The following is a 22,731-nucleotide window of genomic DNA, read 5'->3' as shown; positions in this document are numbered from 1 at the left end:
CTTTCTGCTTGAAGAGGAAGCAGTCTCACCAGCCAGAGATCTGGATACCCCTGGGATTTGCTAGTCTTCTCTCCTCCCCTTGTGTTTCCTTCTTATGCTTTTTAACCACCTTCTCATCTGATTGGATAATTAACTCCTTAACTCATCCGCCCACAGTCTGATTATAGTCTTCTGCTCCTCAGTTAGGGCTTCTCTGGGGGAAGTGACCAGAGTGCTGGGGCAGCTGCTGGCTCTCAGCACTCAGTCACAGAGCCTAAATCTTGTTTTCAAAAGTTACTGAGAAGCCTCATTGACTTTTATTGGGAGTTAGGCTCCTGAGTTGCTTCTGAAAACGAGACTTGGGTTCCTAGGTCACATAAGCACTGTTGAAGATCTTATCCCCGTGAATACTCTTTCACGCTAATTGCTTTGTGGTGCTCATGAGTCGTTTGCCTCGTGTTTAAGCTATGTTATTTGGAAACTGATGCACAGTTAGTGATACATCCCTTGTATTTTGTACATTCCACAAAGTATGTAAACAGGAGAGGTTATGGAGATAATTTAAAATAAGAACAGGTGTGCAGGTAGTACCATTTCTGAGTATCTAGCTATGCTGACAACAGAAGCCTTAAAAACTGTTTTATTTTCTTAATACTTATATTTCCTTAGACAGTTATTATTTCTTGGAAACCATTCTCTTTTGTTGTGTTCCTAATTTTCCTGCTTTCCTCTGGAAGTGAGTAGTGTACGTTTGCTTTAACCTAAACTCTAATAGATTGATTTTGGCACATCCTTGTTGAAATCTTCTGCTTTATTTGAGCAGGTTCTCTTTGGAAAGGTAAAAAAAATTCAGCCTCCTATGGGTAAAAAGAAAGTTGCCCTGGATCCTACCCCAAACTTTGATTGCCACATGTCTAGAATTGCTCCTACACTTAAAGATCCAGTTGACCTGCAGGCCATTGGCTCATCGGTATGTTAACCTTTTATTTCACTTGATTTGTTTATACAAAATCTAAATAGAATTGTATATATCATCTTTCCTTGTTCCCACCCTGGAAGCACAATATGAGAATAAAATGCTAGGGCCAGATTCACTGGTACTCTGTCTGCTTTGTGCCACTCAAAGTAACTGTCGAGTCAGCTTGACTGGATGGTTAAGATGGGTTTACAGCCTGCTGGAGTAGTGCAACGGAGCTGGAACATACCAATGAATGTGGCCTCCAGATTCTTAGGAATGGTCTGATGCATTAGATTACATAAATAGTAAATCACTATATAAAAAAGTGTGGTGATCCGTGTCATGGCTCCATAGGATCGGTGTTATGCCCCCCGCTTGGGACAGTCTCTAAGAGGAACCCCTTCAGTGTGCCAGCCCCCTTTTGTCACAATCTGAAATGTCAGGAGTTTAGTCCCTTGTTGCAAAGCTGGCAGGCAACGGGCTGAAGATCTGGCTCCACATCTGTCTGTATGGGTAAGATAGTGCTAGTCGAAGTTGAGGGCCTGGGGATTTTCCTGATGAAATAGAAATTGGTGATGGAGTCTGGTATTTTCTTTGCAGCAATCCTGTTTATTTATAAGGAATGTTCAAAACCCTGCTTCTCCTGATGGAGCAGGAACCAAGGCTAAAACGAGCAGTTTTTTTAGCTTACAGCCCCAAGCCTGTTTAGCTAACAGACAGATGCTCACAGGCTATTGCCTGACTTTCTTCCTTTTGCCTCTGCATCCCTCTTTTCTGTGATATCATTTTCACCATACACACACTCACTCTGTCTCTGTCCCTCTGTCTCAGCAACCTCCCCCCCAATCTAAACTCCTGGGTGGGTTCACAACCTCCATTTATCTTAGGTGGGGGCTTCCTGATTTATTCATCCTGACAGTTATGTTAGTTGAATGGCTCAAGAGGTGGGTGCCCCCTCGTACCTGCATGTAACACTGTTCTTGTGTTTTGCTTACAAAATGCTATGCCAGGGGTAGGCAACCTATGGCACGTGTGCCAAAGGTGGCACACAAACTGTTTTCAGTGGCACTCACACTGCCTGGGTCCTGGCCACAGGTCCGGGAGGCTCTGCATTTTAATTAATTTTAAATGACGTTTCTTGAACATTTAAAAAAATTTATTTGCTTTACATACAACAATAGTTTAATTATATATTATAGAATTAGAGACAGAGACCTTCTAAAAATGTTAAAATGTATGACCTGCATGCGAAACCTTAAATCAGGGTGAATAAATGAAGACTCAGCACACTACTGCTGAAAGTATCAGAGGGTAGCCGTGTTAGTCTGGATCTGTAAAAGCAGCAAAGAATCCTGTGGCACCTTATAGACTAACAGACGTTTTGGAGCATGAGCTTTCGACATGCATCTGAGGAAGTGGGTATTCACCCACGAAAGCTCATGCTCCAAAACGTCTGTTAGTCTATAAGGTGCCACAGGATTCTTTGCTGCTTTCACTGCTGAAAGGTTGCTGACCTCTGTGCTATGCTTTTCCATTGGGTAGTGTGAGACTTTTTGTGTTTGAGGAGTAAATATACTTTACAAAGTGAATCGTGTAGTATTTATTCTGTGAGTTGTTTCATAAAACCTTTGTGATTGGTTTGGCGTTTTTCACTGGTGTTTTTCAGTAGTTGTAGAAAGTTAGGGGAAAAAATTTCAACAGCTTGAATATTGATATGGTCTTTGCAAAGCTGAAGAAATCTTGTTTTTTGCCTCTTGATGTCTGTAAGCTCAAGTTCCCAACATGGAAAACTTGATTGCTGATGACAGTAACTTCAGCTCAAAGAGTAAGCAGGCTTCAGACTTTAGATTAGTGGTTTTCAACCTTTTTTCATTTGCCTACCCCTAAAAAATTTCAAATGGAACCCTTTGGAAATCTTAGGCATAGTCTGCAGACTCCAGGTTGAAAACCACTCTTCTATGGTAACAACAATCTTTTGCTGGACCATTTAAATATAGTCTGCAGACCCCCAGGGTCTGTGGACCACAGGTTGAAAACTACTGCTTTAGATAGTGACTGCATGACTCTTAGTTCAATACTTACAAAAAAACCGTTAAAAACATTATTTGGGTTGCAAAGTCAAGCATTCAAAAGTTAGAAAATGCCCCAGTTTTATGCTTGTCCATCTGTGACACAAAGCGCCTCTGTTTTCACACCCTACACACTATTGTAATAATCTTTGTACAAAATATGCACTGTGATGTATCATTTGAAAACTAACAGTTCACTTTTTAATATTCTTGTGTGATGCGTGTACACGGCAGTTATTAAGAGTTAAGGCTAGATGCTAGAATTATGACTGAAGTGTTGAAACCAGGCGTGTTGGGGGAGTTGGTAAACAGGTCTATACTAGACAAAGGAATCTGTATTTGTTTCTCTGATCAGCCTGATTGTCAGCAAAGATAATGAAGGTCTGTATGTACATGTAAGCAGTAAAGAGGATTGTCAAGGCAACCAGGGGAAACTAAGTCATAGCTGGATAGTGCTATAGTCCAGAAACTGCAGATGCAATGAAGACTCTGGCACAGCTGGGAAAGCTCCACTGAGAGCAAGGCAGACTGTGTGGTAAGAGCTGAGTAAACACCTTCAGGGGTGACAACTGTTCAGTGGCTTGAGTGACCCAGATGATGTGAAGCAACCACTGGTAGAAGTATGGATGTTAATGGAGGTGGAACGGTGCCCCTTAATCTGGGTTTAGGATGGTCACTTCAGACGTAAACCAAAATCACTGAATTGATTTTAATTGACAGCTTTTGTTATTTTAGTGCAAATCTCTGGGTGGATCCTCTTAATCTAGAATCAGAGTACCCACAGAAAGATTTGCACCAAAATAATGAAAGGTGTGAACTAAAACAGATATAGTTTTTCAGTTCAATTTGTGGGTAGAATCGAGGGGCTATCTGATCTCATTTACACAATGTAAATTCAGAGTAACTCTACTGATTACTAATCTGTGTAAATGAGATCGCAAACTGGCCCCCAAAATCCAGAGTGGGTGGCTAAATCAGTTGCTACCCATACTTGAGCATTGGGTGTGCCGGAGTTAGCTCAAACTTGAAATCAAGGGATGAGGTGAACCAGTCACAACCGCTGAGCAAAAAACCAAGAGTGGTGATCTCTGGTAGCAACTATCTACAGAAAACATTTTTCCCCTTCTGCTTTATTCATCTCTTGTAAAAACGTTCAGTTTATTCACAATACAGACCTTGTGTTACTTTCCGATTATGGACCATTAATGATATGGTGATCTTAAAAAAATTAAATTGAATAATAATAAAAAGACACACTTCCCCCTTCTCCATCTGTGCTTGTATTCCATTGCCTTCCATGTTTATCTATGCCTCCTGACAACATAGGGGCTTTCATTTTCTCAGGGCAGCATAGCTTCACTCGAGAGGCCCTGGGCAGTCTAAGCTTTCATTGCACAAGTAGGGAAATGGCAGCCTGTGACTTCAGTCCCATTGCATATAGTGGGAGATGGTAGCTGCTTTGGAAAGAGTGCTCCTGTGAATGCCTGGGAAGATTTCAGTTGCCAGCATGTGCTGAGACACACACTTTCAGTTAGGAAGAATAAAGGCAAAAAGGACCCTTAATCCTAAATATTTCTTTTAAAAAATTACCAGTTGTCCCAGATCTCCTTGTGGTTTGCCTCTGCCAGTTGTTCTATAGATACAGTGTTGTTCAATATTTATAACGCAGTAGTGCCTAGTGGAAGGCACAGTCCCTGCCCAGAGGCACTTGCAAGCTGTATAGACAAAACAAGGGGTGGGAGAGGACATGGAGGTACAGAGAGGGGAAGTGACTTGCCCAGGGTCACCCAGCAACTCAGTGGCAGAGCAAATAAAACAGTGCCCTATCCTGTGGACCTTGTTGTGTCTCCCAAGCAGCTTCTGCCCCCTGGACTCCATTTAAACAGCTCTCAACAAAGTCTCTAACTACACCTTCCTGGTGAAAGCTCATCTTTTTCAACTTCTTGGCTACCTTCAACTATACAGCCTTAGAAATGCCGATGATACATTCTGTAACTTTTTTAAACTTATTATGTTTGTCGTATGTGTATATCAAGTATTTTAGGTGGCTCAGATAGCGACACCTATAGTTATGGCCTTTTTAAGAAATGTTTTCTTAAGGACCGGTCTTACGAGAGGAGATTGGAAGAGCTTGGCTTGTTTAGCCTGGCTAAAAGAAGGCTAATACGTTGGGGTGGGGGGAAGGTTAATGGGGGAGGAATGTGAGCTATTTAAGCTGAAGGACGGTGTTGGCACAAGAACAAATGAATCTCAACTGGCCATGAACAAACTCAGGCTGGCAGTTAGAAGACAGTTCTTCTTCGAGTGATTGCTCACATCCATTCCAGTTAGGTGTGCGCGCCGCGCGTGCACGTTCGTCGGAAACTTTTTACCCTAGCAACTCCAGTGGGCCGGCAGGTCGCCCCCTGGAGTGGCGCCGCCATGGCGCCCAATATATATCCCTGCCGGCCCACCCGCTCCTCAGTTCCTTCTTACCGCCGTGTCGGTCGTTGGAACTGTGGAGCGCGGCATAGCTGTCCTCCACGTCCCTAGCTCTCCTTGTTTATCTATCGTTATCTCTATTGTAGTTGTTAATTAGACTGTTAAGTTAGATAGTAGTAGTTAAGTGTTAAGTAGTTGTAAATAGTTTTTCGCCGGGGGCTTAGCCCTTCCCGGCACCCGGCACCGGGCTCATGCCTGGTTCGCCGGGCTTCAAGCAGTGTGCGGCCTGCAAGAAGCCCATGCCTACCAGCGACCCCCACGACGCGTGCCTGAAGTGCCTGGGGGAATCGCATAGATCCGACAAGTGCCGCATCTGCAAGGCTTTTAAGCCAAGGACTAAGAAGGAGAGGGATCAAAGGCTCCGGACTCTCCTCATGGAGGCGGCACTTGACCCGGCGGCTTCGCAGGCCGTGATCTCGGCGCCGGCACCGGATCGCACCGGCACCGAGAAGACTCCCCGGCACCGACCTTCTCCGGCACCGGGGACAGAGCCTAGGCCGTCGAAGTCCATTACTCCGGCCAGGCACACCCGAGTGGAGCGCCCGGCCTCAGCATCGGCCGCGGCGCCGCCGGCACCGTCGACTCCGGGCCCGGCGGGTCCGTCGAGTCCGGTGCCGCCAAGCTCCCCCATGACATCTGGGGTCGAGATAGTGGTGCCATCTACACCAGAGACCTTCGCCTCGGCACGGGACCTCATAGCCATGACCGAGCCCACTCAGCTACCACCCCCGGTACCTCCGGTGCGGGTCGTGTCCAGAGGCAAGCCTATGATGTCGGCACCGTCCCGGGACTCTCGTTCTCGCTCCAGGTCCCGACGTCACGGTCGCTCCAGATCCCGCCGCCGCTCGCAGTCCCGGCACCGCTCCCCTCAGCGGTACCGGTCGCACTCGCGGCGCCGGTCGACACCGAGACGATCGCGGTCAGACTCCAGCCGTCGTTACCGGCACCGCGAGTCCAGGAGCCGATCCAGACGTTCGCCGCACCGGTCGACCTCCCGGCGCCGAGCTGGTGGCAGGTCCCGGTCCCGGTCGACCTCCCGGTACCGAACCGGTGGCAGGTCCCGATCCCGGCACCGAAGCGGCGCCCGGTACCGATCCAGATCCCGGCACCGTGGCAGAACTCGGTCCCGCTCCCGGCACCGTTACGACTCCCGGCACCGGTCCCCGGCACCGAGAAGATCGCCCGTGCCGGCCCGCGCGGACCCTTACCATCCAGGGTCCGCCCCGCCATGGCCCTCTAGACAGCCGTCCGTGTCTTCGCTGGCGGACAGTGGGTACGTGCTGGGCACCGACCGGCAGGCGGCGCTGTTCAGCGAGCCTCCACAGCAGGACCCAGCCCCACAGCAATGGGGTTTCTGGACACCCTGGGCATATCATCAGGCCCAGGGCCCCCAACAGCTCCCTGCTAGGCCGGCGACTGCGGAGCGCAGGGCACCTGAGGCCTCGTTGTCTCGCCCCCCTCCCTCCCCGGATGGGGAGGAAGGATCCAAGCACCAGGACTCCACTTTGGCTCCTGAGGCAGAGGCGAGGGCCGAGGGAGACCCCCCTTTAGACACCCTCTTGCCGGGGGTCTCCTCATCTTCTTCCCCTGATGAAGCGGTGGCTGGGACCTCCTCCAACAGCCCCCCCCCGCTGGACCTCAGGGCGCACCAGGACCTCCTCCGGCGAGTAGCCCAAAACCTGAGTCTACAAGCCGAGGAGGTCTCGGAGGTAGAGGACCCTATTGTCACCATCCTCTCGGCAGACGCTCCCACCAGGATCGCCCTGCCGTTCATACGGACCATCCAGGCCAACGCCAACACCATCTGGCAGTCTCCGGCCTCCATTCCTCCCACTGCGAAGGGCGTCGAGAGGAAGTACATGGCTCCTTCTAAGGGCTACGAGTACCTCCACGTACACCCGACTCCGTGTTCCCTGGTGGTCCAATCCGTCAATGATAAAGAGCGTCATGGCCAGGAGGCTCCAGCCCCCAAATCCAGGGAGGCCAGGCGGATGGATCTCCTCGGCCGTAAGGTGTACTCGGCTGGGGCGCTGCAACTCAGGGTCTCCAACCAACAGGCCCTGTTAAGCAGATACGCCTTTAACTCCTGGGTGGCAGCAGACAAATTCAAGGAGCTGTTGCCACAAGATGCTCGTCAGGAGTTTGCGGCCATCTTAGAGGAAGGCAAGAAGGTCGCACGCACGTCCTTGCAAGCCTCTCTGGACGCTGCGGATTCGGCTGCCCGTACCCTCGCGTCGGGTGTAACAATGCGTCGCCTCTCCTGGCTGCAGGTTTCCGGCCTTCCGCCGGAGCTCCAGCACACAATACAGGACCTTCCTTTTGAAGGCCAAGGGCTGTTCTCGGACAAGACAGACCCTAGACTCAAGAGTCTAAAAGACAACCGAGTCATCATGAGGTCACTGGGGATGCACACTCCAGTGACACAACGCAGACCCTTCCGGCCGCAGCAACAGCAACAACAGCGCAGGCCGTATCTCCAGTTCCGCCAGCAGCAGGACCTTAACAGGCGCCGCGGCAGGAACGGAAGGCGCAGGCACTCGGGGAACCAAGGGGGCCAAAACCAAGGCTCCTCTAAGCCCCCGCCTGGTCCCAAGCCTTCATTTTGAAGGTGCGCCCGAGGGCGCAGTAACAGTTTCCCCATTGGATCCTTTCCCTCCGTTTTCCAACCGCCTTTCTTTTTTCCTCCCGGCGTGGTCCCTAATAACATCAGACCGCTGGGTCTTACGCACGGTGCAGTCGGGATACCGCCTGCAGTTTGTTTCATTTCCTCCTCCCCGCCCCCCTTCCTCGTCCCTCTTCAGGGACCCCTCTCACGAGCAATTCCTTCGGCAGGAGGTGCAGACGCTCCTCGGCAAAGGAGCTATAGAGGCGGTGCCGGAGAACGAGAAGGGCAAGGGGTTTTATTCCCGCTACTTTCTGATCTCCAAGACCAAGGGGGGCCTCAGGCCTATCCTCGACCTGCGAGAGCTCAACAAGTACCTGGTGAAGTTGAAGTTCCGCATGGTTTCCTTGGGGACCATTATCCCATCCCTGGATCCGGGAGACTGGTACGCCGCCCTCGACATGCAGGACGCGTATTTTCACATTGCTATCTGGCCACCCCACAGACGTTTCCTTCGCTTCGTTGTGGGGTCTCTGCATTACCAATTTGCAGTCCTCCCATTTGGCTTGTCCACGGCCCCGAGAGTGTTTACGAAATGCATGGCAGTTGTTGTGGCGCAGCTTCGGCGCAGTCGTATCCACGTGTTCCCGTATCTGGACGATTGGTTGATTCGGGGCACGTCGGAACAACAAGTCTGCAGCCATGTCCGTGTGATCACCGACATGTTCGCCACTCTGGGCCTCTTGGTGAACACAGACAAGTCCACCCTGGCCCCCACTCAAAAGGTGGAATTCATCGGGGCCGTCCTGGACGCCACCGTGGGCAGGGCCTTGCTGCCAGTGCAGCGGTTCCAGGCCTTGTCGGCAATCGTGCAACGACTACAGACAGCCCCCTTGACGTCAGTCAGAACGTGTCTAACTCTGTTAGGCCACATGGCGGCCTGTACTTTTGTGACCAATTACGCTCGGCTCCGCATGAGGCCACTCCAGTTGTGGCTCATCAGTCATTACAGACCGACAAGACAGCCACTAGATATGTTAATCACGATCCCTCAGAGGGTCTTAGTTTCTCTCGACTGGTGGCTGGACCAGTCAGTGTTGTGCGCGGGTCTCCCCTTCCACCCATCTCAGCCCTCGGTGTCCCTAACAACAGATGCCTCAGATCTCGGCTGGGGGGCCCACGCGGGGACCCTGAGGACGCAGGGCCTGTGGTCCCAGGAGGAGGTGGGGCTGCACATCAACATGCGGGAGTTGAGAGCGGTCCGTCTTGCTTGTCAAACGTTCTGTCATCAGCTCCAGGGTCGTTGTGTCGCGGTGTTTACCGACAACACGACGACCATGTATTATATCAACAAGCAGGGCGGCACCAGATCCTCCTCCCTGTGCCACGAGGCGATACGACTCTGGGACTTTTGTGTAGCCCACTCCATTCACCTCATGGCTTCCTTCCTCCCCGGAGTACGGAACACGCTGGCGGATCGATTGAGCAGATCCTTCCTGTCACACGAGTGGTCCCTTCGCCCAGACGTCGCCCTCTCCATCTTCCGGAGGTGGGGTTATCCCCGGGTGGACCTCTTCGCGTCCAAAGGGAACAGGAAGTGCCAAGCGTTCTGCTCCTTTCAGGGCAGGGAGCCAGGGTCGATAGCGGATGCCTTCCTCATCCAGTGGTCGACCCACCTGTACTATGCGTTTCCCCCATTCCCGTTGGTCCACAGGGTCCTTCTGAAGGTGCGCAGGGACAGGGCTCACGTGATCATGGTAGCCCCGGCATGGCCCAGGCAGCACTGGTACCCCATGCTGCTGGACCTAACCATAGCCGACCCAGTTCCCCTGCCCCTTCATCCGGACCTGATTACCCAGGAGCACGGGACCCTCTGTCACCCGGACCTGCAGTCGCTGCACCTAGCGGCGTGGCTCCTGCGTGGCTGACTGGCTCTGAGCTGCACTGTTCCACACCGGTGAGGGAGGTGCTCTTGGGCAGCAGGAAGCCGTCCACAAGAGCGACATATTTGGCCAAATGGAAACGCTTCTCCTGTTGGTGCGTGGAGAGAAATCTCCGCCCTTTGGAAATTTCAGTAGCCGACATCTTGGACTACATTTGGTCCCTCAAAGGGCAGGGTCTGGCCATATCGTCGTTACGAGTCCACCTAGCGGCTATCTCCACCTTTCACCCGGGTGCAGATGGTCGCTCTGTTTTTTCTCACCCAATGGTGTCTAGATTCCTTAAAGGGCTGGAACGTTTGTACCCTAACGTCCGTCCCCCTACTCCAACCTGGGATCTTAACCTGGTGTTGTCCCGGCTCATGGGACCCCCCTTCGAGCCGTTAGCTACTTGCTCCCTGCTTTACCTCTCTTGGAAGACTGCCTTTCTAGTAGCTATCACCTCAGCTAGACGGGTGTCGGAACTCCGGGCTCTTGTGGTAGACCCCCCATATACGGTCTTCCACAAAGACAAGGTGCAGCTGAGACCACACCCGGCTTTTCTCCCCAAGGTGGTCTCAGCTTTCCACGTCAACCAAGAGATATTCCTCCCGGTTTTTTTCCCGAAACCTCACTCCTCAGGCAGGGAGCAGCAGCTCCACTCGCTTGATGTCCGTAGGGCTCTCGCGTTTTACGTGGAGAGGACCAAGCCCTTCCGCAAATCCCCCCAGCTTTTTGTAGCAGTAGCGGACCGCATGAAAGGGCTTCCTATCTCCTCCCAGAGGCTATCCTCTTGGGTAACGTCCTGCATCAGGACCTGCTATGACTTGGCCCACGTCCCTACGGGCCGTGTGACTGCGCATTCTACCAGGGCGCAGGCGTCGTCGCTGGCTTTCCTCGCCCGTGTGCCCATCCAGGAAATCTGTCGGGCAGCGACCTGGTCATCGGTCCACACCTTCGCGTCCCACTACGCCCTGGTCCAGCAGTCTAGAGAGGATGCGGCCTTCGGCTCTGCAGTGCTCCATGCCGCGACTTCTCACTCCGACCCCACCGCCTAGGTATGGCTTGGGATTCACCTAACTGGAATGGATGTGAGCAATCACTCGAAGAAGAAAAGACGGTTACTCACCTTTGTAACTGTTGTTCTTCGAGATGTGTTGCTCACATCCATTCCACACCCGCCCTCCTTCCCCACTGTCGGAGTCGCCGGCAAGAAGGAACTGAGGAGCGGGTGGGCCGGCAGGGATATATATTGGGCGCCATGGCGGCGCCACTCCAGGGGGCGACCTGCCGGCCCACTGGAGTTGCTAGGGTAAAAAGTTTCCGACGAACGTGCACGCGCGGCGCGCACACCTAACTGGAATGGATGTGAGCAACACATCTCGAAGAACAACAGTTACAAAGGTGAGTAACCGTCTTTTTCTAACCGTCAGAGAGGTGAGGTGAGGTCCTGGAACAGCCTCCTAGCTGGAGGTGTAGGGGGCAAACAACTTGATTAGTTTTAATAGAAGGCTGGCAACTCCTCACTTAAAGTCGTCCCCATTAACGTTGTTTCGTTGTTACATTGCTGATCAATTAGGGAACATGCTCATTTAAAGTTGTGCAATGCTCCACTCTTACGTTGTTTGCCTGCCTGCTTTCTCCACAGCTGGCAGCCTCCCTACACCCCCGCCCTTCCCACAGCACTTCCCACCTGCCGGTAGACCCCGCGGATCAGTGCCTTCCCCCTCCTCCCTCCACCTCCTGCCCGGGGCAGTCAGCTGGCTTGCGGAGGCAGGAGGGAGGTGGGAGGGGTGAAGACTCGGCGCAGGCTCCCCTCCCTCCCCTGCCTCCTGAACGTGGCAAGCCAGCTGATTGCCCCGGGCAGAAGGGAGGGGGGAGGAGCGAGGAGCGAGGACTCGGTGCGCCTCCCCCCTCCCTCCCAAATGCAGCAGTCAGCTGGCTTGCAGTGTTTAGAAGGGAGGGGATGGAGAGGGGAGGAGCCAGGATGTAGCGAGCGAGATAAAGGGGGAGGAGTTGGGGGGGAGAAGAGGCAGGTCAAGGGTGGGGGTTTGCGGGAAGGGGTGGAGTGGGCAGGCTGAAGGTTGAACCCCTCCCCGCCTCTGGTGCTTGCAGAGTAGGGGAAGCTGCCCTGGAACCTAACCCCCCCTATTTACATTAATTCTTACGGGGAAATTGGATTCGCTTAACATCATTTCACTTAAAGTCACATTTTTCAGGAACATAACTACAACCTTAAGTGAGGAGTTACTGTGTATGACAGGGTTGCCTGGGTGGAGTGAAGGGCTCAGCAGCCCTGGGGCTCGTTTCCAGTTTGTCTTATGTTTTTAAAAGCTAATGCCTCAGGGTTTCAGCTGGCCGCCTGCAGGAGTCAGGAAGGGTTTCCCCTCCCCTCAATGTATTATGGGTTGTTTTTTATTTATTTCCTCCTTCTGAAGCAATAGGGATGGCCAGAGCTGGAGATGGGACACTGGGCGGGGAGGGCCAGGGCTCTGAGGTGGCACTGAGCATTCTCTTGCTCAGGTGCTTGGCTGGCTGGTTCTTGCTCACATGCTCAGGGTTTAACTGATCACCCTGTATGCAGTCAAGATGGAATATTCCCCAAGGTCAGATTAGCAGTGACCCTGAGGGTTTTCGCGTCCTCTGTAGTGTGTAGGTGCTGGTCACTTGCCAGGATTATCTGGGTATATCTCAATCTTTTCTCTCCCACTGCAGGTGCCTCAATCTCTGGTACACCTCAGCCCCTTAAAATCTCTGCCTATGGCACATAATAGTCTAGTCTTCTGTGAGTAGTAATACTTTGGTCTAACTTTAGTAGCTGGGTTTAGTGTGCAGGTGCTGTTGGTGGCCTGTGATATACAGGAGGTCCGACTAGAGGATCAGGTGGCCCCTTCTGGCCTTAAACTCAATGACTCTAAATCTAACCTCTCTTCAGATCCCTGTAGCATATAAATTACTGAATTCTAAGACTTGAAAACTTTCTCCTCTCTGGATTCTAGCAAAATGGATAGCCTAGCCTACTTTTGAAGTTTATTAATATTATTTACAACAATTTCCTTCCACAGCTCAATGGCAGTTGAACGTATTGTGTTGTGTCCACTCAGCACACCATCACAATAACTCAACGGCACCAATATGCTAATAGTATCTCCAACACACTTTCCATTCCAGTAGTACTATTGCATGTATCCAAGAACTGACAATTGCTGCAACATACAACCTAAACTCCAACCTCTTAATTTGTTTAGTTGCATAATACATTGTGAATATACATATGAGGCATGTATGGATTTCAGTATTTGCAGACAGTTTTGTTTACTGTTCAATAAATAAGTTTTTTTTATACATAATGTGATCAAAATCAGATTTATATTTGGTTGGATAACTTTATAATGAAGATCTTTATATTTTAAATTTGAAGAATAGTACTCATCTTTTAAAAAGATTGTTTCCCTTCCACCTGCCCCCTCACCCTTAAATTTTCAGGCATTTTCAGCATAAGGGATTTGAGATCAGGGTGGAACAGTTTAAATCAAGGTGATTAAATCACTGATTTAAATCATGTTGAGGTGTTGTAAAATCAATTTTGAAAAATTGTGCTATTGTAGCTTCAGATTAAAACTTAATGATGTATGATTGTTTTTGAAATATCATATTTGGTTGGGCATCTTATATGAATTTCACAAAAGTGCTGTAGGCAAAATCCAAGATATGGCAAATTGAGGCCCTGATCCTGCAAACCCTTGAGCAGGAATGTAACTTTACGTATATGAATAGCCCATTAATTTAAATGGGATGACTTGTGTGCTTAACATCAGGGCTATTGTTGTATTTTTATTAACATAAGAACATAAATACATAAGAATGACCCTATTGGGTCAGACCAAAGGTCCATCTAGCCCAGTATCCTGTCTTTCGACAGTTGCCAGTGCCAGGTGCCCAGAGGGAATGAACAGAACAGGTAAATCATCAAGTGATCCATCCCCTGTTGCTCATTCCCAGCTTCTAGCAAACAGAGGCTAGGGACATCATTCCTGCCCAGCCTGGCTAATAGCCGTTGATGAACCTATCCTCCACGAATTTATCTAGTTCTTCTTTGAACCCTGTTATGGTCTTGGCCTTCACAACAACCTCTGGCAAGGAGTTCCACAGGTTGACTGTGCATTGTGTGAAAATAGAACAGAAGTACTTGTGACACCTTAGAGACTAACAAATTTATTTGAGCATAAGCTTTTGTGGGCTACAGCCCACTTCTTCGTTTGCACAGAATGGAACATATACTTCCTTTATTTGTCTTTAACCTGCTGCCTATTAATTTTGTTTGGTGACCCCTAGTTCTTGTGTTATGAAAAGTAGTAAACAACACTTCCTTATCTACTTTCTCTACACCAGTCATGATTTTATAGACCTCAATCATATCTCCCCTTAGCCGTCTCTTTTCCAAGCTGAAAAGTCTTTTTTGAGATGGGGCAACCACATCTGCACACAGTATTCAAGATGTGGATGTACCATGGATTTATATAGAGGCAACATGATATTTTCTGTCCTATTATCAATCCCTTTCTTAGTTATTCCCAACATTCTGTTTGCTTTTTTGACTGCCACTGCACATGGAGTGGATGTTTTCAGAGAACTATCCACAAGGACTCCAAGATCTCTTTCTTGAGTGGTAACAGCAAATTTAGACCCATCATTTTGTATGAATAGTTGGGATTATGCTTTCCAATGTGCATTACTTTATCAACATTAAATTTCATCTGCCATTTTGTTGCCCAGTCACCCAGTTTTGAGAGAGCCTTTTGTAGCTCTTTGCAGTCTGCCTGGGTCTTAACTATCTTTAGTAATTTTGTATCCTCTCCAGATTTTGCCACCTCACTGTTTACCCCTTTTTCCAGATCATTTATGAATGTTAAATAGGACTGGTCCCAGAACAGACCCCTGGGGGACACCATTATTTACCTCTCTCCATTCCAAAAACTGGCCATTAATACCTACCCTTTGTTTCCTATCTCTTAATCATTTACCAATCCATGAGAGCACCTTCCTGCTTATTCCATAACAGCTTACTTTGCATAAGAACCTTTGGTGAGGGATCTTGTCAAAGGCTTTCTGAAAATCTAAGTACACTATATCCACTGGATCCCCTTGGTCCACGTGCTTGGTCTTGGTCTGACATCTTTCATCTTAGTGACACAAAATCCTTGTCACTTCAAATACAATTGCTTCAGTGTTAACAACATGTAAATAACTTTTGTTTAGACCTTGAAGACATTAACAAAGTTAATAGGAACTTTTTTTATACACAAAGGCCAACATGTTTAAAAGTTGGAGCTGAAAGTTAAGCACCTACAGACGGGATTTTCAAAAGCACTGGTATACTATAGCCCAGTCAAAGCTTTTCAGATGTGTAGAAGTTCGGTACATTGGAAAGTGTTGTTGGTTGAAAATGTAGCACAGGCCATTGGCTCGTCAGTTTTGTGTGTAAATTTGTGGTAATCTCACAATAAGGATGTTAATGAGGAGCTGGGTTTCTCATTTTCAATATAGATGAACATTTTAAGTGTGAGAGTGGCTAATAAAACAACAGCTGTGAAACTGATTCTACCAATCATTAGGAAACTAATTAAAGAAACAGGTGCAGAAGATCCACTTTAGTGGTCTAAGACTAGAAAGTGGGAAGAAAGAATTAGCAACATGAAAATAAAATAAATCTAGTTTAAACATGATTTAATTTTTTTAAAATCTTGTTTTAATCCCCTCTGAGATTAACATTTTTAGACGAGGTTTTGCCAGGATTATAGTATCGTAATACAAAATTACTCAAAATAATTAAGTCCAAAGCAGACTGTGAAGGGCTACAAAGAGGTCTCACAAAACTGGGTGGCTGGGCAAGAAAATGGCAGATGAAATTTAATGTTGATAAATACAAAGCAATGCACATTGGAAAACATAATCCCAACTATACATAGAAAATGATGGGGTCTAAATTAGATGTTACAACTCAAGAGCGAGATCTTGGGGTCATTGTGGATAGTTCTCTGAAAACATCCACTCAATGGGCAGCAGCAGTCAAAAATGCTAACAATGTTAGGAACTATTAGGAAAGGAATAGATAATACAGAAAATCTAATGCCTTTATATAAATCCATGGTACACCCACACCTTGAATACTGCCTGCAGTTCTGGTAGCTCTACCTCAAAAAAGTTATTAGAATTGGAAAAGGTACGATGAAGGGCAACAGAAATGCTTAGGGATATGGAGCAGTTTCCGTATGAGGAGAGATTAACAAGACTGGGGTTTTGTCATCTTGGAAAAGAGACGACTAAGAGGGGATCTGATATAGGTCTATAAAATCTTGCCTGGTGGGTAGAAAGAGACTAAGGAAATGTTATTTATTCCCTCATAGAATGCAAGAACAAGGAGTCACCTAATGAAATTAATAGGCAGAAGGTTTAAAACACGCGAAAGGAAGCACTTCTTCACGCAACACAGTTACCCTATGGAACCCATTGCCGGAAATGTTGTGAAAGCCAAGACTATAACAGGGTTCAAAAAAGAAGTAGATAAATTCATGGAGGATAAGTCCAGCAATGGCTGTTAGCCCTGATGGTGAGGAATGCACCCCCTTGCTCTGAGTGTCCATAGCCTCTGTTTGCTAGAAGCTGGGAATGGATACCAGGGGATAGATGACTCCATGATTGCCTGGGTTCTCTTCATTTCCTCTGAAGCTCTTGGCATTGGCCACTGTTGGAAGACTGGCTACTGGTCTAGGTACACCACTGTGACCCAGTAGGGCCAGTCCCATGCTCTGTAATAAAATGCCACAGTTCATGCAATTTTAGCTGTTGATAAAACAAACCACTTACTTTTGTGACCTTCTTCTTTAAATTACAGGTTTACTTCTATGAATACAATATACACTCAAAACCAGTGGATAAGCCTAGGCAGTGTCTTCCATATGCAGTAGTAACAGTAAGATTCGTTGGCCAGAAGGTGGAAACTGACCCTCTTGTAACATCTGTGAGGTTTCTGTCTAAAGGATTTCCTAAGTATTCTGGTAAGATTCATTTAGCTGCATGTAGTAACTGTAGGATGTTAAAAGTGCATTGGGGAGCTGATTCTCTAAACAGCTTTATGTTATCGTTGTTCTCCTTCCACAATGGATATCTCACGCCCCTAATGTCAAAATTATGCTTTGCAGCACCCCATGCTACCACTTCAAGATGGAACAATATGTTTCTCCCAGGCCACGTCCAGACTAGATATTAAAATCGATTTTAGATACGCAACTTCAGCTACGGGAATAACGTAGCTGAAGTCGAATTTCTAAAATCGAGGTACTCACCAGTCTGGATGGCGCGGGATCGATGTCCGCGGCTCTCCGTGTCGATTCCGGAACTCCGTTCGGATTGATGGAGTTCCGGAATTGATGTAAGCGCGCTCGGGGATCGATACACCGCGTCCAGACTAGACGCGATATATCGATCCCCGAGCAATCGATTTTAACCCGCCGATGCCGCGGGTTAGTCTGGACGTGGGCCCAGTTGCAGCTGCTGATGGCAGCAGGTATGCAGAGGAGAAGGGAGCACGTCCCTTCATGTCCCTGGAGGGCTTCTGCATATGTTATCCAGGGCAGATGCCTAATTCTGAGAGCAGTGCTCAGCCTTATTATTCCACTGTTCCTGCACAAGACAGGCTAGGATTTTGCCTTCAGACTTAAGTGTTGATTGGAGGACGGAATCTATTCCAAGAGCTGTCGCTACAAATAAGTAAACTTAATTTTTATTGCTTTTATTTGCTTATAGCAAATATTGATTTATTATCTTTGTAAGAGATGATGATGCTTATTCTTTAATAGCTTGGAATGATGTTAGAGATGGACTTCTAAGAGTTAAAAATTCAAGTTGCTCTTCAAATAAATGGAAGCATCATAAAATATTTAATGCTAAATAGCCAAAATATGTAAAAGATCTTAAAGTTAAGTGAAATGGCACTTGCTCTAAAGAATGGAAGAAGCCAAGGTGAAAATTGTTTCTAAAATTTGGAGGTTAATGTAAAAAGATTGTTTTCAAACGTATGTTTCCACTGGGGGATTTTCCTGTGCCTGTACTGTGTTTTGGCTAATTTCCTTTATGATTCTCTGCTGAGATGCTTTTGTGTTACTGCTCGTGCCTTAGTGAGGATTATCTTTCACTTGGATCTTAGACCCTGGACTCTGGAATTACTCTGGAAAATAATCAAAAGGGAAAAGAAAAGAAGTGAGTTGAGATATCTTTCCTTCCATGGGTTGATGCTACCAGGGGCTAGGTTAGGTGCATAACTGCCACTCACAAAGCTCCCACTCAACTACCTGAACCCTGGTAGACACCTAAACTCTCTTGGCATCTTAATTTTCATAGTGAAAGTTCCCCAGATGCCTGTGTTTTCAGGCTTTTAGTGGATGCTGAAGGGCCAGAGTGATGTGTGAACCAGGGAAGATAGGTGTTCCTCCACCTAACACACCTGTGGAGCCCGATCCAGTTAGTGTGCTCAGACCTTGCCTACTGGAGTGGAAAGCCCCTACAGAGAAGCTTACACTAAACATCAGGAGAAGAGGAGGGTGACTTTCCTCATAATTCATAGCCCAGTGGTTAGAGTATTCACCTGAGATGTGGAAGACCCCCCCCGGTTTAAGTCCCCACCTCCAAATGCGGGGGAGAAGGGATCTGTCACCTCTCATGTGAGTGCCCAATGCGTCTTTCATTTTTTATCCACCAGGGTACAACTTCAAAACTAGGCCAGAGAGACAGTGTGTAAGCATGAGAATGACTCTGTAGCCTAGTGGTTAGTGTACTCATGTGGGAGTACCAGGATCCAGTCCACCTGCTCTAGTGACTCTTTATCTAGAGTGCAACACTTCAACAGGAGAGGCTGAGGGAGTGCCACATCAAAATACCCCATCACCCAGTGGTTAGAGCACACCCCTGTCAGTGGCAGATTCTTGTTCAAATCCCTTCTCAGGTGGAGGGGGGACCTGAACTGTGGTTCTCGGACATCTCAGGTGAGTATTTTTAGGCCAGTGGTTAGGGTAATGAGGGAGCTCCTTTTCCAACAGTGTGGGCACCTAACACCAAGAGAGGGTTTGCAACTGAGTCCCAAGCAGAGGGAGGCACTGCCCTGCAGCTCAGACTTAGGTATCTGTCTTTGTTAGTGGGACAGGGGCTGACATTTCCCACTGGCTGTCTTAGACTAGGAGCTGCCAAGTGTGCTGGCCTTTCTATATCCCATTCTGAATCCCCCATCTCTCCCCATTCATTCTATATAGAGCCTAGTCCTGCACTCAGGCTTTGTGAATCCCAGTGATTTTCTAGGTGCCTGAAAGTTAGGCATGGCAATACTCAGCATCATTGCACCTAAGTTTGTTTATGAATGTAACCCGAAGTGTGGAGGGGATTGAGTTTTGAGTCACTGATATTTGATGTTGAATCCTTTATTGTTTTATAGAAGAGATTAACAAAACCTCTGACCAAAGCAGTAACTGCTTTTGGACTTAGATGCATAACTGTACCTGGTAATTGCAAGAATAAACATTGTAGAGAGCAAGACTGCTGTTGTCAAGAAAGTACTTACTTAAGTGTACAACAAAAGAACCAAAGTGCACCATTAGACACTTACATACAGCTCTGCAGCAAGGTGAGACTCACTGGCATGGCGCCTCCTGCTGGTCATCTTGAGAATTAGCTGAACTCCGGATTTTCTTCTGGTCGGTGTCTCACCTGCCTTAGGCCCTGTGTCCCTCCTGGACGCTGGTACCCCTTTCCTCAGGGTTCTGCCCCCAGCAGTACCCCCTTACTCTGGGTCTCCCCTCCCAAGGGCATAAGTTTCCACTCACTTAAAACTACATGCTTACAAAATCAGACTTAAAAAACCAAAAGTGTCACAGCGCGCTATTATTGAAAAATATAAAATAAATCATTTGGAATTTAAATAGCGTACTTACATTTAAGTGTGCAGTATAAACAAATCATTGTATGAAATTTTAGTTTGTACTGACCTCGCTAGTGCTTTTTATGCAGCCTGCTGTAAAACTAGGCAAATATCTAGATGCATTGATGTGCCCCCAGAAGACCTTTGCATTCGCTCAGGGGGTACACGTACCCCTTGTTGAGAACCACTGCCTTACGGAACATGAAGTAAGAATATTACCATTTTTTTTTTTAATCTGGGGACTACCATGCTTCTGTAGGGAACTCCTTCTCCTGTGCTCTCCACTGAGGGCGGGTATGTCACTGTCAGAGCAGGGCCTTCTGGAGCATCACTGTGAGTAGCTGTAATCTGTGGTCTGTGCTTAGTCTGTCCTTCACAGACCAGTAAAAAGAAAAAAGTAAAGTTTTAAAATTGCTGATGTACTTAATACCCCTCTGAAATCTCTCTGAGTGTGCACCATATTGTGTTAATGTTGTTCACTTTATGCCTTTTCACATTTGTTAGGTCATTTTACAATCTTAACAGTTTTATCTTCCTTAGTAGTGCCCCCCTGTTCAGCTCAACAATTTTGCTTTGGCCCCAGTAAGAAATGTTTGGCTGTAGATAGAAGCTGAAGCAGAAATGCTATCTGACATTTTGCAAAACAGAAAGGTTTTTTTCTGTGATTTGGCAGAGTTAGACTGCTTTTTGCTGAGTCAGCTGACTGTCATATAAGCATTATCCAGTAGGATTTGTATTTTGTATAGCTTCTTTCCTAAAAACTATATTCCAGAATGCCCTGCAGAGTTAAATAATGTGTAGAGTTAATAAGTAAACAGAGCGAGAGGAATTGGGTTGCTAGAGGAACAGGAGAAAAGAGAGGTTTTCAGGTGAGATTTGATGGTGCATCACTGAGGCGGAGAGATGCAGTAAGTTTTCAGTGGCTTGTGCTGCGATGGCTTTTGCCCCAATATCAATGATATGTATGAAGGGATATAAAATAGGAGAGGAAAGTGTGACTGTACAGAACTAGCTTCCATCCGCTTGTAACCTGTGGTATCTTAAACTGAGTTACAGTTTGTTCAATGAGTCTCCCTCAAAAAATCTCCTGAAGGATATTAAACAGCAGCTACTAAAGTTAGACATTTTTAAATCAGCCGGTGCAGATAACTTGCATCCAAGCTTTATAAAAGAGCTGACCGAGGAGTTTGCTGAACCATTAATGTTGGTTTTTTCCATAAGTTTGGAAACACTGTTGAAATTCCAGACGACCAGAAGAATCTAATGTTATACCAATGATTAAAATGGAAGGGTAAATGGAACAACATAGGCAATCATAGACTTGTCAGTCTTACATCAATTCTGGGCAAGATAATGGAGTGGCTGATACAGGACTTGATTAATCGAGAATTAAAGGAGGATAATAGGGATTTCACAGTCAACATGTTTATGGAAAACAGATCATGTCAAACTAATGTGATATCTTTTTTTGGGGTGGGGAGGAGAATGAGATTATAAGTTTGTTGATAAAAGGTAATAGTGTTGATGTAATTATACTTGACTTCTATAAGGCATTTGACTTGGTACCACGTGACATTTTGATTAAAAAAGTAGAAAGATATAAAATTAATATGGCACACATTAAATGGATTCAAGTATCAGAGGGTAGCCGTGTTAGTCTGGATCTGTAAAAGCAGCAAAGAATCCTGTGGCACCTTATAGACTAACAGACGTTTTGGAGCATGAGCTTTCATGGGTGACATGCATCTGAGGAAGTGGGTATTCACCCATGAAAGCTCATGCTCCAAAACGTCTGTTAGTCTATAAGGTGCCACAGGATTCTTTGCTGCTTTTATTAAATGGATTAAAACCTGGCTAAGTGATAGGTCACAAAATGTAATTGTAAATGAGGAATCATCATGAAATGTGCTAGTTTCTTGTGAGGTCCCACACCGATTGGTTCTTGATCTTATAATGTTTAACATTTTTATCAGTGACCTGGGAGAAAACATAATATCATCATCACTGATAAGTTTGCAGATGACCCAAAAATTGTGGGAGTGGTTAATAATGAAGAGGAAGGGTCACTGACACAGAGCGATATGGATCATTTGGTAAACAGGGTGCAAAGCAAATGATACATACATTTTAATATGGCTAAAGGTCAGTGTATACATCTAGGAACAAATAATGTAGGCCATTCTTGCATGCTGAGGAGGGACTCTATCCTGGGAAGCAGTATACAAATATAAAATGGGGAATAACTGTTAAGGCAGTAGTACTGCTGAAAAGGATCTGGGGGTTATCATGGATCACAAATTGAATATGAGCCAACAATGTGGTGCAGTTGCAAAAAAGGCTAATATTCTGGATGTATTAACAAGTATGTATGATATGGGAGGCAATTGTCCTGCTCTGTTCAGCACTGGGGAGGCCTCAGCTAGAGTACTGTGTCCAGTTTTGGGCACCGCACTTTAAGAAAGAGGTGGACAAACTGGGGGAAGGCCAGAGGAGAACAACAAAAATGATAAAAGGTTTAGAAAACCTGATCCATGAGGAAAGGTTAAAAAACTGGGCATGTTTGTGTTGAGAAAAGAAGGCTGAGGAGGGGACCTGATAAGTCTTCAAATATGTTAAGGACTGTTATAAAGAGGACTGTGATCAATTGTTCTCCACACCCACTGAAGGTAGGCCAAAAAGTCACGGGCTTAATCTGCAGCAAGGAAGATTTAGGTTAAATGTTAGGAAACTTCTCACTTTATGGGTAATTAAGTTCT

The 22,731-nt window shown here is 47.0% G+C and overlaps 1 protein-coding gene across 7 annotated transcripts in view; it reads left to right on the top strand.

Moving 5' to 3' along the window:
• Window positions 1-22,731, top strand: part of TEX15 (testis expressed 15, meiosis and synapsis associated) — an 87,808-nt gene that overhangs the window by 30,602 nt on the left and 34,475 nt on the right. For all 7 annotated transcript variants that reach the window (XM_050944956.1, XM_050944960.1, XM_050944959.1 and 4 more), the window contains 2 exons: window positions 803-949; window positions 16,904-17,066. In XM_050944956.1, coding sequence (XP_050800913.1) covers window positions 803-949; window positions 16,904-17,066 — 310 coding nt within the window. The remainder of the gene's footprint in view (window positions 1-802; window positions 950-16,903; window positions 17,067-22,731) is intronic.

The sequence above is a fragment of the Gopherus flavomarginatus genome, chromosome 3, assembly GCF_025201925.1.
Source record: "Gopherus flavomarginatus isolate rGopFla2 chromosome 3, rGopFla2.mat.asm, whole genome shotgun sequence".
Taxonomy (NCBI): Eukaryota; Metazoa; Chordata; order Testudines; family Testudinidae; genus Gopherus; species Gopherus flavomarginatus.
This window is presented reverse-complemented; position numbering and strand designations above follow the sequence as displayed.